Genomic DNA, 16,444 nt, shown 5'->3' on the forward strand with positions numbered 1-16,444 from the left:
GTTACACTGGTATTACACTAGTATTACATGGTATTAAATATTGTTACACTGGTTATTATACTGTACCTAATACTTTCACTGATTCACTGAAATGGTGAACCCAGTCAGAAGTTATGGGCCAAATGAAAATTCCGCCATTTTGAAAGTGTTGACCTCCAAACTCAAATCAGTTCATGAACCTACCCTAGAGCACCAAATCTGGGACAAATCCATCCACCCGGTTAGTAGTTATGGGCCAAACAAAAATTCGTCCATCTTGTATTCAGCCATCTTGAAAGTGTTGACCTCCAAACTCGAATCAGTTCATGAACCTACCCTAGAGCATTTACACACCAAATCTAGGACAATTCCATCCACCCGGTCAGAAATAATGCACCAAACAAAAATTCGGCCATCTTGAATTCAGCCATCATGAAAGTGTTGACCTCCAAACTCGAATCAGTTCATGAACCTATCCTAGAGCATTCACACACCAAATCTAGAACAAATCCATCCACCCTGTCAGAAATTATGGGCCAAACAAAAATTTGTCCATCTTGAATTCGGCCATCTTGAAAGTGTTGACCTCCAAACTCTAATCAGTTCATGAACCTACCCTAGAACATTCACACACCCAATCTGGGACAAATCCAACCATCCGTTCAAAAGTTATCGCGTTAACACGAAAGACCTAACGCGGTGGACGCAGCGGACGGGGTGGACGCGAAACCGACGCTCCGCTTTTCGGGGATATAATGATTGTCTTACTTTAGCCATTTTGTTTTGACTAAATTACTCTGCTGATGACTGTCAACGGGGCTGGGCTACTGACAGCTTTGACCAGGCCCGGGACAAAATAATCTGAAAGGGGCCCCCCTACCAGTACATAAATGTAATGGGGACCCAGTGTTTTGGAGGTGCGCTCAAAGTCTCCGCGACAGGGGGCCAAGTCTCTGCGACGCATCTGCAACAATTCCCAGGCGATTTGGCTTCAGAGCATAAATTGGGCATTAGGCTAAGTTAACAGCCTAAGCTAAATGTACAACTTACAGATGATTATGTGCGCACAAAATTACAAAGCATAACTAGACTGCCTGTGCAGTCGCCTTCGACTGCTTAAGGTATATCCCCGAAACGCGACGCTTCCAGTCCCCCATCATTCCTACCACTCCCGTCCACCATTTCGTAAATAAATATAACAAATAACCAAACGACTATTGTGAAAATGAAGCAAAAAATGGGGCAAATGGTAATACTGTTTTAATGGTTCAGTGGATATACCACATTAGGTACAGTGTAATAACCTGTATAACAATATTTAATACAATGTAATTTTTTTACTACCATGTGTTTGTGCGTAAGTGGTATTACATGGTATTGCATATTGTTACACTGGTATTACACTATATTACATGGTATTGCATACTGTTATACTCGTTATTACACTGTACCTGATATTGCATATTGTTACACTGGTATTACACTAGTATTACATGGTATTAAATATTGTTACATTGGTTATTACACTGTGCCCAATATGGTAGATTCAGTGAAATGGTGAACCATTAAAATAAGGTGTTACCGGGCAAATCCATCTACCCGGTCAGAAGTTATGGGCCAAATGAAAATTCCGCCATTTTGAAAGTGTTGTCTTCCAAACTCGAATCAGTTCATGAACCTACCCTAGAGCATTCACACACAAAATCTGGGACAAATCCATCCACCTGGTCAGTAGTTATGGACCAAACAAAAATTCGGCCATCTTGAATTCAGCCATCTTGAAAGTGTTGACCTCCCAACTCGAAGCAGTTCATGAACCTACCCTAGAGCATTCACACACCAAATCTGGGACAAATCCATCCACCCGGTCAGAAGTTATGGACCAAACAAAAATTCGACCATCTTGAATTCAGCCATCTTGAAAGTGTTGACCTCCAAACTCGAATCAGTTCATGAACCTGCCCTAGAGCATTCACCCAAAAAATCTGGGACAAATCCAAACATCCGTTCAAAAGTTATCGCGTTAACACGAAAGACCTTACGCGGCGGCGGACGCGGCGGCGGACGCGGCGGCGGCGCACGCAAAACCATTACATCCCCGACGCTCCGCGTTTCGGGGATATAAATATTATGTCATCACTGCACAATGTTAAATGCATACTCTACTTGTTTGTCATAATTGATAAATGCATTCTGTTGAAAACTGTCATTGTTTACCATTAAAGTTAATGCCATTTCCTTCTTCGTCCGTCTGATAGATTCATCGTCTTACTTGCTCACCATCAAAAGCGATGCAGAGAATGACTTTGTGACCAATTACATCACCAACAACTTCCAAATCACTAGTCGGGTGTGGCTGGGCATCAAAAGGAAAAGTGAGTCAATGAAAATGACTTCTACCCTCATTAAATATTCATAATGTACTGTATGTCTGTATTTCAATCACCGTCATAATGTTTCTGTTAATGTGCTCAATTATCATAAAAAGGGACACACCTTCAATCAACTGTGTTTGGTATTGCCTACCTACATAGTTGATGCAAGGTGCGCCCCTTTTTTTGTCTCTAATGGAATAGCCTATAATGGAATCATCTGGACCATCACCATTATAACATTTAAGGAACACAGTAACGCCTGCTGCCAGCTGCAATTGACATGAATGAACACACTTTTTTCTTTTTTTGTCAGCCGAGGAATTGATGTGGGTGGATGACAGCAAGCTGGACTACAACAAGTGGAAGTCCAAGTCCGGCCCGGTGGTGGTGAGGATATACCCCTCCCCAGACGTCTGCGCGGTCATGCTGACCAACGAGGGGGGCGTCTGGAGGCAGACCAACTGCAGGGACAGCCGCGGCCGCATCGTCTGCAAGGCCCCCATGAGTGAGTGTGGCAGGGCACCGTGGCTTGGGGTTATATAATGGATTATATTATTATATGGGGTAATAAAAATGGATTCCTATCGATGCATCGATCCTACAGCTGGCAATTCAATGAATCGATTCATCCACATGAGATTCATCAATTAGTCGATTCATCCACATCGAATTTTGTGATTATTAGTAAAAAACAAGGTAAAAAATATGAACCATTGGTTTGAATCTAATCGAATTGAAACATGCCAGCATTCTTTGTTACCGAAAATAATCAAATTGTGGGCCTGGAAATCGATATTGAATCAAATCGCCATGAAGGCTCTCAGCGGCATTGAGAGACCGGGATTCAGCCCCGAATCTCTCTGGACTGACATAAATAAAATATGTGTAACAATGATGATAATAGCAATAATAATAAGAAGAGAAGAGCTCCGTGGACCACACTTTGATCGGTGATACTGCTGTCATCATGCAACTTTGTAACCATCGCAGACCGCACGATTCTATTAGAAACTCGCCAAACACACATCAGAAATGTCCAGCCTGACACTACAAAAATACCTAAGTAGAGAGAAGAATATAAACATACACAGCGTTGTCCATGCACACCGCAACGACATAGATCGTATACTACTAAATTAAAGGCATAATATCAGTTGTAAACGGCAGGAAAAAACACCAATTTCTAATTGGTAGCCTACACGCCGCAAGCACATGGCTTGGATGACACGCAATGCCCACAAACTTCAGTAAATTAGGCACATATTCTGATTTTAAAGATGCGATGAACAATTTGGTTCAATTTGGTGTGGTACACTCGGATGTCATCATGGCATACAGACTGATAGACGACTCAAAAACAAATCATGCATAAATTCAACAGAGCTAGACTTCAACACACACTATCCGCCCTTGACTTTTTGAGTGTTTGTTTGTGTGTTTGTATCTGTGACTATCTGTAGTCGCACGGCCTTTCAACATGGCAGTTTTCATTTTACCGTACTGTAATTTTGCCTGACCCTCGTGTGTGTGTGTGTGTGTGTGTGTGTGTGTGTGTGTGTGTGTGTGTGTGTTTGTGTGTGTGTGTGTGTGTGTGTGTGTGTGTGTGTGTGTGTGTGTGTGTGTGTGTGTGTGTGCGTGTGTCTGTGTGTCTGTGTGTGTGTGTGTGTGTGCAGAGTCGCGCGGCCTCTCCTCTGGAGCCATCTTCTGCCTCGTCGTCATCCCGGCCCTGCTGGGCGTGGCCCTGTACTTCGTCTACAAGAAGACGCGCCACCACTTCTCCTCCACCGTCCGATACGAGCGCAACTTCGAGGAGATGGACAGCACCAGCATCATCCATGACACAGAGTAGTGGAGCTGCACTACGAAGAACTCAGAGCAGAAGAGAAGAGAAGAGAAGAGGTGCGAGGGTTGCCAGATTGAGTGGTTTCCTGCCGTATTGGGCGGTTTAGGATGGCCATCTTGAGGTAAAAAAAGGTATTGAGTCAGGTTATTCTGTTGGATTTGGCCATATAAATCAGTTGGATTTAGGTCAAATTGGGCAGGATATGGTGCCTCCCAGCATTTTTTGTGAGCATTAATTTGGCTGGAAATCATGAGTCACATTTGGCAACCGAGAAGAGAAGAGCAGAGAAGAGAGACTAAAATGACTTTGTGCCTTTCTGTATATGAATGAACATCCTTCCAAAATCCACTTCATTTTCAACTATAACACGCCCCCTGCAAAAATAAGGATTATTTATTTTCATAATCATCATCAAATAAGAATTGGATTTCCTGTGTTGTGTTGTATGTGGTTGTAAATATTGTCTCAAGTGAAGGATGAGGTTTCAGGTACTTCAGATTCAGGAGCAAAAAGATTTTGCTGCATTTTATTTGATTTAAAAAAAAAATGTTCTAATGTGACTGCGTATGCTTATAGCCTTTTGATTTGTCATGTCTTGTATAGATTTTAGATGATGCCCACATTTGCAAAAGCTCACATATGGAGGCAAGAATAAGGGACCACTCTCGTTGCTTACCAATGCCTCTTTTCCACTGCCGGTTTTCTGGTAGGCCTACAGCTCGACACACCACGACTCGGCTGCCACTTTTTGCTTTACGAGAAGCAAAAACTGACGCCGTGAGTCATGCTATGTCCAGCTGTAGGTCTACCGGAAAAATGGTAGTGGAAAAGAGGCACAAGTTACTTAACCACTTTCTTAATAAGCCTGTAAACAATTTCCCCTCCAGAATCTTTTTCCCTAGTAGTGGTTCAAATAATCTAGTCATCCTGTCCATCTAAATTGTTATTTGATCTTGTAAAGTGAGGTTAATTAGCCTGACTGTCACAAATACAAAGCTCGGCAAGTGTTTGATCTGGCAAAGTGGCCTTGTAAACCAGAGTTCACAGAGGATGGTCTTACATCTACAGTACAACCTGCGTCTAGTGGAGCCAGTCTCAAACAAGCTCCATCGAGCCGTTGGAAATGCGCAAATTTGATTGGCCATCTTGTGAGGGCAAAACCCATTTCTCAATTATCCTTTTTAACGTGCAGAGTAGCATCTGGTGGCGTAGACATAAAAACTTACATTCCACTGTGTTCTGGAATTTTAAAGCAAAATGTTCCACGCAAAAATATCAAAATACCAAATTTTCATATACCTCCCAAAATATATCTAAAAAATAATAAGCATACAAGGTTCCTCTTTGATTTATTTTATTTTGTTTGCATTTATTTGATATTGCCTTGATTTTTTTTTTAATATAGGTATATAAAGACCAAATGATAGGTTGTTGCTGATGTTTAACAAAAAAAGTGAATGGTGAAACTGGGCTACTGCCATTGTCTTTCGTCTTGTGTAAACACTGGTGGATGTCATTGCCATGGAAGAATACTATTCCTGGGAGAAGGGGATTCCTGTAAGCAGCTCTTCCAGTACTTGTCTCGTGTGCAAAAATAGCGCCTCTCATTTTTGCAAATTTTTGAACAACATTTGATCATTTTTTAAGTCATTTATTTGGGTATTTCCCATGTCTGCCAGTAACTTAGGTTAGCTTCAACAATTACCCCAGAAAAGTGAGTGAAAAGTGAAAGCCCATTTGGAAAGTCCAACTCCCGTTGTCATTGTGACACAACACTCCACAGCACACAAGTGAACACTGCACACTGCACAGAACGAAATTACATTTATGCCTTGAGGGGCAGCCCTCAATGGTGCAGCTAGGGAGCAGTGTGGCGGGACGGTACCATGCTCAGGGTACCTCAGTCATGGAGGAGGATGGGGGAGAGCACTGGTTAATTACTCCCCCCACCAACCTGGCGGGTCAGGAGTCGAACCGGCAACCTTGGGCTACAAGTCTGACACCCTAATCGCTTACCCATGACTGCCTTAGTGCTACTTTTTGAGCAGGGAATTGTTTCACCGGAAGTGATTAAAAAGTGTTGCTACAGCCTGTGTGTACGTACACATCAAAAACAAACAAACTAAAGACGTAGAACTCTCTGTAGATGGTTTGCTGTTAAAAAAAAAAACAGGTGACGAATTCACTCTTTTTGCGTAATTCATTGACTCCATAGAGAACTTAACACTTTTTGTTGAAGTCAAACTAGTTGCTTTTGGTGTGTACGTACATTTATTCATTAAGCATTGAAAAATTAAGCTTTCCAAAATTTGTAGTATTTTTTAACATACTATGTTGACTCAGAACAAGTTGTAAAGCTTTCAATAGAATCACACTCAGTGCTTTGATTAATACAGTGACTCACATGTTGAGAAGATAAATCTCATGTTAACATGTTAAGATTCGGCTATTAGAAGATTTAAATCTTATTTTGAGTCAACTTGTCTTTAGTTAGATCAGTTGGTCATTTCACCAAGTGCATGTGATTAGGGCCTGCTTATGAAGAGTGCTTCCACATGATTCATTGCCATTGGAGTGTGTGGATGTGTTTGTGAATGCGTGACATTGAGTGTCTTGCCTTCCCTCCTATGTATATATTTTAAATTGTCTTTTTTTGGAGTGTTATCTGGGTTGGCTTTATACAGTAATTGGTGTAGAAAAAAAGCACACAATTTTTGTATACGACTACAAATAAGAGACTACATTCTTTATCTCTAAACTGCTATGCTGTTTCAAACTAAATACTGTCTGCTTCCAATCCCATTTTAATCATGAATTGCACTCATGCTGTTGTTGTTCTGTAGTTTTTGATTCCAGCCAAAAGTCATGCAATACTGTGATGCCGTGTTCCTGTTGTGCCATGGGTGTAAGAGATTGCTTTTGTTTTGTCAGGTTGTTTCATTTTGTGCTTTAAGTTCCCAAAAAAAACGTGTGTGTGTGTGGGTTAGATGCGTGAGCTGGCGGCTTTTGAAGTCATTGCACTGATATAAAGTCAAACTGCCCTCTACACTACTTAATAACTAACTAATCTTGTATCTACTCCCTGATATGATCATGTCTTTAGGCGGGAAAGGTGTTGTCCTCCCAAGTTATTTCTCTCGGTGGTAATGTCATTGTCAGATCAACCCATACAGGGGACTACTCCATGAAGTAGGGTGGTATGGCTGCAGCCTAGGGGCCCCCACCTGCCAGGGGGCCCCTGATTGGCCAGAAGTGAAAAAAATGCAGAATTTTGCCCTCAATTCCTAGCTCGTAATTATGACATTTTCTATGTAATTTTCCCCCACAACAACCTGTAGCCTAGGGGCCCCGNGCAATGTTAATTCGGCCCTGCATACAGGGGACTACTCCATGAAGTAGGCTGTGCTCCGCAATTAGGAGATCTGTAGCAAAGAATCGTATTGGAGAGAAAGATACTTCAGGCTCGTTCTTTTCCGGTATCCATGTGATGTCGGGTGAACGCCCCTTTAGGGGACCTTTGGTTAGGAGACCTTCGGAGGTTGAGAATAAATGGAGTTCACTTTGCACAAAAGGTGCGCTACCACCATCTACAGCGCTAACGCCACAAAAAGAGAAGAAGAAGGAGGGGACAACGCCCCCTTAGGAGACCGAATTTGAGCACACTCCTTCGCATTGGATGGGCGGAGTTTGCAATATCTTTCTTTCCTATACGATTCTTTGCCTGTAGCATAGTAAACAAGACCAAATCCTATCAGCACAATGTTTTTTCGCCTGGGGGGTCGGTCTAACTTCGCACCATAGGGGGATAATTACAACAGGGCCATGAATGTAGCCTGGTTCAGTCCTCTACTTACAAAGGCTCCGTCTAGTTTTGTATCTGTGTAGCGAGCTGTTTGGGTGCGCATAGTGTAACGGAGGCCAACTAGCAGAATGTGGCGTGGAACATTCGTAAACCGCCCTCCTGAAGCCTCATAAAGCACTGAGCTGTGCCTCCCATGCTCGAACTAGAGTGTTGAAAAGGAGGTAGCAGGTTCAAGAAGGTCTCCTAAAGGGGCGTTCACCCGACATGAAGTGGATACCAGAAAAGAACTACAATGACGAACTACAATGGCGATTTCTGCTATACATTTCCTATTGTAAACTGGATAACCAGTCTGGGAGACCTACACAGCGCTTACTGCTATGCAGGATGATAAAGCCAGAGGAGCTTCGCTGTGAGCTTTGTGACTCGCATTTTGAAAATCAATGTGATTCCTCCCGTCCTTTCCTCTGACCTGGTGAGACGAGCTGCCATGGTCAATTATCAAGGTTTTGAACCTCAGAAGTCTTTTATTTAACAAAGAGAGATATCCTCCGCGCTCCTGCACTTCACAATCTGGTGCGTCTCGGGAAAGGACTTGGTAAATGCAGGGGAAGAAAGGAGTCACCGGAGCATCTTCAGATGTGGAAAATAACATGTTTTATTGGGCAAGCGCCAAGACTAACGTTTCGACGTTCACACGTCTTCTTCAGAGTCAATCGGTGACTCCTTTCTTCCCCCCTTTTATTTAGCAGTTTGCAGCTTTTTGAAGCTTCATAGTGTTCAGTTTGTAGAGGAATTGTGCAACACTGCTTCTTTACGGTTTCGCCACTTTTGGCATTTTTGGCTTGCTGACGTTTTGGGTACTAAGCCTTAATTTCACTCGGGCAAGAGGCTAAAGGCAAGGACGGAACGGAAGGGATGACACTAGTGTTGCCAGATTAGGCGAAAAAAATGCCATTTGGTGTTTTTTTCTGCAGTTTTATGCCCATAGAAATCAGAGCAATTTGTTGAAATTGGGTGGAATTTAGAGCATTTTTTGCGGTTTTTGAGAACCTTTTGGGCGGGATGTGATCTGACACATCTGGCAACACTGGATGACACTGGTTTGTTGCCACTCTCAGGCCTGGACTTGCCTGGTTAACAGCAGACGATCTCACAAGTGACGGAGTCTGGAGGCTACCTATGCAATTTCTCGTAGGAAAGGTGTGGTTTACGATTGCCCCCTGGCCATTTATTGGCCGTTACGAATGTGTCATTTGGCATATACGTAGCCCATAGCCATTCATGTCAGCTGTATCTATCAAACTGCAGTCATGTACTGGACTAGTAATCTGGACTGGTAATCTGGCATATAGGGCATTCCCCAGTGGGCAGATAGTCGTCAGGTGCCGATTTTATTTGGAATTTTGTATTTCCTTACAGACTGGCCCCCGGTTTAGAGGGGGACAGATATAAATGCCCAAGCCTTTTATGGTCAATCTGGTCTCTCTGACTTACTCATCTGAGCATCTACTTCTAACCCCTGTCCTGATGTATGCTGCAATCCAAAATGCATTATTAGTATTACCAAAATGGGAGCCCTTACACAGCACTCCTCTTCTATGCATCCAAACTACTGAGTATTTGAGCACTTTAAAGAAAAAAAAAACTTTCATTTTTTTGTTACTGCTTTTTAATGTTTAACTTTAATTACATTGCAGTTGTGATCTCTTTTTTCAGATTGTTTTCCAAAGAAATATATGGTGAATTCAGGTAAATTGGGCCACTTTTTTGCATTTAAGTGAATGGCCCGATTTACCTGAATTCACCTATTGCTTAAGTATGCAACTGCTGCTGCTCTGAAAGGAGTTTTGCCAATGCCATCTGTTCTTATGTTATGCCATTTTTTTCTTATGTTCATGTTTTGTGTTAAGATAAAATAAGAGCATAACGATGAACATTTTGTTTTCCCTTGTATAAAGAACAACCTGTGATTTATTATTGAATTCATTTGCAATAAACAACTGAAAGCATTGCAGCTATATTTGGTTGTTGATCAGCATCTCTAAATTCATAGTAGTCTGTACTTTGACACACAGACGTGTGTCATCCACTAGATAGTTACATTTTAGTTTTCGCATTCACATTCAATCTTGGTGAATTTGAAGAATCAAGCATCTCTCACATTGTGTTGCGTTAAGAATTGTACAGATGTCTTCTCAATTTTGTTCAGAGTAGAACATTGGGCAAACAAAAGTATGACCTCATTGAGGAAACAAAACCTCTGAAGAACTTTGTTGAACCTGATAGGAATACCTGGACAAATTGATGATGGTGATTATTTTTCTGAAGAGATGTAAGTCAAGTCAGCTTTTATTGTCACTTTCTTCATATGCAGAAGTCATACAAGGAAAATGAAATTACATTTTCTCTCTATACCATGCCAGGACATATATACAACAGGCTTGTACGAAATTCCGAATTGAATGAATTTGAATTCAAAGTAATGCCATGATATGAACACTAGGTGGTGGTGTTCTTTGTGAAGAGCTCTTCTCCAAAATGAGATATATCCATTTTATAGAATGTTGGAAAATTGACATTTTCTATTGGGCTTTCCATTGAATTGCATTGCAAAATGCATTTTATAGAGATTTCAAAAGTATGTTCTGAAAACATTTGAATGGCAAGAATTCACATATAGATTATAGGACTTCTTAACTGTCAATTCCAATATTAAAGTGCAAAAAGTCAAAAATGGTGGAGCGTTTTGGAAAAGAGCTCTTCATGTACTCTCAATGGATGGTGTAGCTTAAATTCAAAGCAATTCAAGGTAATGACACCACCTAGTGTTCGTATTATGGCATTACTTTGAATTCAAATTCATTAAATTCGGATATACAAGCCTGATATACAAGACTGACATTTTACAGACTGACTGTAGTACCAGTGTAGTTTAGATCCCAGACAGACTGTTGTAGGGCCTTTTGACATGTAGCTTGAGTGCTTGGCTATAGTTTGGCAGGGACTGCTGACTAGTGATTGCTGGTGCATCAAAGAGGAATCAGCTTCCAGGGTTTAAAAGGTAAGGTCAGCACTTTTTGGCAGCCATGAGCGGCACTGAAACTCAATAGCCAAACAACAAACACAGCACCGCCACCACCCCTACTACTGCATTATACAGGACACACGCACGCACGCACGCACGCACGCACGCACGCACGCACGCACGCACGCACGCACATGAAACAGGCATGCACACACTGACACCCCCACTCCCCCTTTTCAGAGGCCCATTTCAAAAGGTCTACCCTACCCAGCATGCAGTAGCCTACCACATGCAGAGCCACAATAGACTGCTGCCTGACAATAGGGCCTATTCCCTGCCCCATAGATGACACCAGGGATCAGGTGTTGTACACCAACTGTTCAAGTCCAATGAATCATTAATACTAAATCTGTGTGCTAGTCAGTCAGGTTTCCCCTACTTCCATGGCTCTGGATTAAGACCATACTTTGTAGAGAAAAAATAAGAAGTAAATCTCTAGCCCATTTCAATATTTGCTGCAGTTGTCTGAGATTTCACTTTTTTAATAATTCAGAACAAATGTTTTTTTTGGTCACCATCTACAGTCAGTGCTCCTGAGGCTAACGGCTGCCTGTCAACCACCTCAAGATGATTGACTAGCAATGTGATTCCAAGATTTGAGATCACATCATTATTTGAGGCCCACTTGAGCTCAAATAGGCTATATGTTGTGGCCCCTGAAATGAAATGTTTGACACCGCTGGATTAAGCCTTCTCTTGATAGTGGAGAAACAATGCCATTATTTGTTTAAAAAATGATTAATTAGTTACAATCTAGGGCCACATACAAGTTTTACAGTGTAAGATCTTTTGAGAGATATGGCCAATGCACAATCTGACCATTGACCGTGAAGTGATACTACCCCTAAAATGTATGAGGTCATCCAGGAGTCGCTGCCCTTTTCTCCTCCTCAAAATTAAGAGCAAATCCAATTGCTAAGTCTTTTTCAGGGTTCCCACATCTTTTTCATGAACAAATTCAAGCACCTTCAAGCACCAAAATTTCAGTTTTCCAGCACCTTTAATAGGTCACGGGAAGGGGGTGTGGGGGTCCTCCCCCAGATTTTTTTTGTATTTTTAAGATGCAATTTCCTCCATTCTAATCAATTTTAGGGTGTCAAACAACAACTTATTTCTAGTATTTGGCTTACAGAGTGCGCGTTTACACAAATTTCAAGCATTTTCAAGCACTTCACCAAAAAAATCAAGCATTTTCACAACCTTGAAAACACTTATTGAAGTATTCAAGCACCAGTGGGAACCCTGTTTTTTGTTTTGCATAATGTAAATAAACAAAACAGCCCTGTCCACATCCAACTGTTTTCCATCTTCTAGAGAGGAGCTGGATAAAAATGTTTGACAAGACTTTCAGTGACAATACAGTATTACCACTAAGGGCAAAATACACCTAGGGAACACTTTATTTGAATGGTTCACTGTTACAGTGGATCTACCACATTAGGTACAGTTAAGGAATTAAGGAGACTCATTTCAACCAGAAAAGGTTGTCTCTCATGCAGTGCTCTAAAATGAATAGATAGCAAACACGTCCCCCACCTCAAAGCTTTATTTGTAGGAATTAAATCAGGAAAACTACAGTCAAGCAGACCAAAAAACATACATAATCTTTTTGCTTTTGTTCTTAACACAAAAAAACAAACAGAGAAATGGAACAAGACATCAAGAAAAAAAAGACAACAAAACAACTAAGATCTGAAGCCACCAGAGTGCTCAGGTTCACATCAACTGAAGAAGTTCCATCCTCAATAACAACTCGTTTTTTTTCCCTCACATACAGAGAATGGGAGAGTGAGTGACAATAGTTTGAAAGGGGGTGCAAAACGCAGTTTCTTCTCAGAGCCACCCTGTGCGCACACACAGACACACACTAATACACACACGCCCGGCCATGCCAGTCGTACGTGAAAATGACAACACAGAGACAACACCAGAGGCAGACCCACTGCTCCAGTAGATATCAAAAAAAGATGGCTTCCCTCAACGGAGGGGGAGTTTAGCGAGCACATCACAATGCCTTTACACACATGCACGCACACTCAAAATATGCGCGTTGCACGCGCACAGACACCCAAAGGCATTTGTGAACAGACCAGCTCACACACAAACTAACATGGGGAAAAGATACAAGCCAGCCTTTTGCAAGGTAAGCTTGTGCCCGTCTTACCCCATGAGAGAGAAACACTAGTGGATATGCGTGAGTAAGAGAGAAAATAAGTGAGTGAATAAGCAAAACTAAAAATGGCTGTGGAAACATCATCATGGAGAGACACAGGAAAATGAAAAATAAGAAAGACAGACAGACAGAAAGCAAGGCAGAGTGTTTTCTCCAGAGGAACAATAGGAAACAGTGATTTAAGAAACTAAACCAGAACAGAGGACAGAACATATCCAGCCACACACACACACACACACAGAAACTTGCTCTTATTTTGTTACTTTTCATTCTCATAATGTGGTGTTTAAGGCAGAAACAAAGCTAATTCTTTTTATTCTTCTAGTCCCCTGATCTTTGCATGGTGGTGGCTCACTCTTCTCTTTTTTGCAGAGAACAAAGGATAGAGGAGGGGAGGTTGGATGAACCCACCCGAGGGTGCATTCCAATAAGCACACTCCCATCCTCCCTTGCTCACTTGCCTGCTTGTGACCTCACAACTTAAACATAATTTTCTCATTTGCAATTGGGATGTTGAATGAAACAGTCCCCCAAAAGTTGTTGTGGCTTAGGCTGACAACTGGGGAACTTAATCGTTTTCTCCACGGAGGAGGGGCCAGGAGGCGGGGGCAAGGCCACAAGCACAAGTGGAGGACGGGAGTGTGCATATTGGAATGCACCCCAGGACAGAGGAGAGTCAGAGGGGGCAATCTTGACAATGATTCCCACCCCCATCCCCCTTCCCTCCTCCTTCTCTTCCGGCTTCCATTTTCACAGACCAGGTGGCTTCCTGGCTTTTTATTTAGTCGTTTATTATTGTCCCTTTGATTCAGTACTCCAACCCTTCCTCATCTTCATCCCTTTGAACAGTATTCAGTTCTCTTCCTCTTCCTCAATAGTCGTCATCTTTCTTGGTACTCTTCCTCAATACTCCTCCTCTTCCTCGTCGTCATCCTCCAGGTCACAGAAGTCGATGGACGGCCGGTGATCCTCCTCATCCGACTCCGCGTAGGAACCTGAGAGAGAGAGAGAGAGAGAGAGAGAGAGAGAGGGAGAGAGAGGGAGAGAGAGGGAGAGAGAGAGAGGGAGGGAGAGAGAGAGAGAGAGAGAGAGGGAGAGGGAGAGAGAGAGAGAGAGAGAAAGGTTAAAAATGTTCTTTTCATACATGTTAATCAACTCATGTCTGTAACTCCGAAATCCAACTCTAAATCATCAAGACAGGTCTTTGTATAACAACGGCAAAAAAACGGCATACGGCCACTTTAACTGGTAACATTTTTCACACATCAGAGGTTTGTGAATGGACCTAACTGGCCCAGATGACATCAGCTCTACATTCACAGCATTCCTCCCTGGGTGATAAAAGGGACACTGTGGGCACTCAGGACTGTGCCAACCAAGACACGGAGTGCGTTACAATATGCGACCTTGCCTCCTCCCCTTGTGCTTGTTTCCTCGCCCTGCCTCCTGGCCCCTCCTCCGTGGATAAAACGATAAAGTTTCCCAGCGGTCAGCCTAGCCAAAACAACTTTTGAGGGACTGTTTTTCATTTACCATCCCGATTGCAAATGAGAAAAAGACTTTACAATTGAGCTTTTGCAAGATATTGAAATATAATGCTGTTGTCAGTGATGTCATCATGACATATTACTTCCTGGTACGAGGAGACAAGCACAAGTGGAGGAGGCAAGGTCGCATATTGTAACGCACTCACGCTCTGCCAAAAAAAACGTATGCATCACCGACACCGACACCAGCAGCAGCAGCAGCAGCAGCAGCAGCATCTAGAATATTCCATGAATGCTGTTCTCCCTCACCCTCTCACACCCTCCCTCACTCTGTCTTGGGAGCAGGGTGGCAAGATAAAGGTTGGCATTAAAAAAAAAATCTTAAATTAAAAATTAATTAAAAAAGGACAGTAAACCTGGACCAGTTCCTTTCAGATGCTTACAATCCTACAGGACACTTCCTAGTATGAACAGGGGTTCAGAAATATCTTACTGGTTACTAAATGCCTAGCCCTATGGAGCCCTCTTCTGATGAGTCTGCCTGCCAGTGGGCACCACCCCCAGTACTGGGGGCCCTGATAACTCAGTGGATGTCACAGCCAGGGGCATAGACGTATGGGGGTGAAGTGGGACTGTTATATCTGCCCAAGACATTTTTTTTACCCACACATTATCAATGCAAAAGAGCTCAAAAAAAGAGCTTCATCTGGCAGCACTGCTCGTGAGAACACCATTCCCCAGGCTGAATGGAAAAAAAAGAGCTGAGCTGAAAAGCAGCCCAGAACTCTTCTGGATTTGATTAGGGCTTACAGCTTGTTAATAAAGCAGAGTGGAGGGCCTGGAAAGCACCATTATGTTCTCCTCACTACTCACTTCTCAAATAACCCCTAACAAGACGCCTTACTAGGGGGCACACACAGCTTTCTGTCTGGCCATGAATGTTATAGTGGGCTTTTTTTCACCCACCAGAATTTTTATAACCCCTTAGTCAAATACAACAAGTAGCATTTCACTCATCCCCTATAAAGAGGTTTTAACAAGGACCCACACTTTAAAAGATAATGAGTGTTTTTAGCAAACTTTGGCAGCAAGGCTAGGGCTTTCAGCACTGCCAGTCAACCTTTAGGGTTTTAAATTCATGGCACAACAAAAAACCAAATGCATCAGTGAAAAAAAAAGAAACACAGGAGTCATTCCAACGTACTTTCAAGATTGTCCATGTGCTCGTGAAGAGTTCTCGCCAAGTTGAAAAACTAAGCGAGAAAAGGGGAGAATTTTTCATGCTTTAGAGAAGAAACTCGACACAAAATTACACACTTTTAAAATGTACTACTTATATTATTTCTGGATATGTATACTTCTATATATAAAACAACAATGCCAGGGGGTATACTACAAAAGGTGACCAAGTCATTAGACACACCAAATCCAGGTGTAGCTGTTAATCTGATAGTGGATGATCCCAAAAATACTGTATTTTTAGAAGTTATAATGGGGTCTCTCCTTTTATCAGAATTACTGGGTTTAATAGGTCACAACTTTTTTTGTCTAATTCCATGTTCAGGTCAATTGTAAACTATACTGAGATCTAAACATGTCAACCAGTCTTCAGTGTACTAGTTAGGGTGGAGTTCAGACTTGTGCCTAAGGAGGCAGCAGAGACCAAAAGATGAGATGAAAGGAGAAGGAGAGGAGTG

At 42.3% G+C, this 16,444-nt stretch overlaps 2 protein-coding genes across 4 annotated transcripts in view; one reads left to right on the top strand and one right to left on the bottom strand.

The window, feature by feature from the left end:
• Nucleotides 1–10,022, top strand: part of ly75 (lymphocyte antigen 75) — an 80,169-nt gene extending 70,147 nt beyond the window's left edge. Inside the window, exons 33-35 of the mRNA XM_063212027.1 lie at nt 2,238–2,354; nt 2,668–2,859; nt 4,028–10,022. Of these exons, the coding sequence (XP_063068097.1) occupies nt 2,238–2,354; nt 2,668–2,859; nt 4,028–4,203 (485 nt within the window). The 3' untranslated portion in view covers nt 4,204–10,022. The remainder of the gene's footprint in view (nt 1–2,237; nt 2,355–2,667; nt 2,860–4,027) is intronic.
• A 2,593-nt stretch (nt 10,023–12,615) lies between these two features.
• marchf7 (membrane-associated ring finger (C3HC4) 7) overlaps nt 12,616–16,444 on the bottom strand; it is a 35,453-nt gene continuing 31,624 nt past the window's right edge. For all 3 annotated transcript variants that reach the window (XM_063212029.1, XM_063212028.1, XM_063212030.1), the window contains 2 exons: nt 15,952–16,000; nt 12,616–14,255 (listed from right to left, as the gene is read on the bottom strand). In XM_063212029.1, coding sequence (XP_063068099.1) covers nt 14,164–14,255; nt 15,952–16,000 — 141 coding nt within the window. In that variant the 3' untranslated portion in view covers nt 12,616–14,163. The remainder of the gene's footprint in view (nt 14,256–15,951; nt 16,001–16,444) is intronic.

Source organism: Engraulis encrasicolus, chromosome 12 (genome assembly GCF_034702125.1).
Source record: "Engraulis encrasicolus isolate BLACKSEA-1 chromosome 12, IST_EnEncr_1.0, whole genome shotgun sequence".
Lineage (NCBI taxonomy): Eukaryota > Metazoa > Chordata > Actinopteri > Clupeiformes > Engraulidae > Engraulis > Engraulis encrasicolus.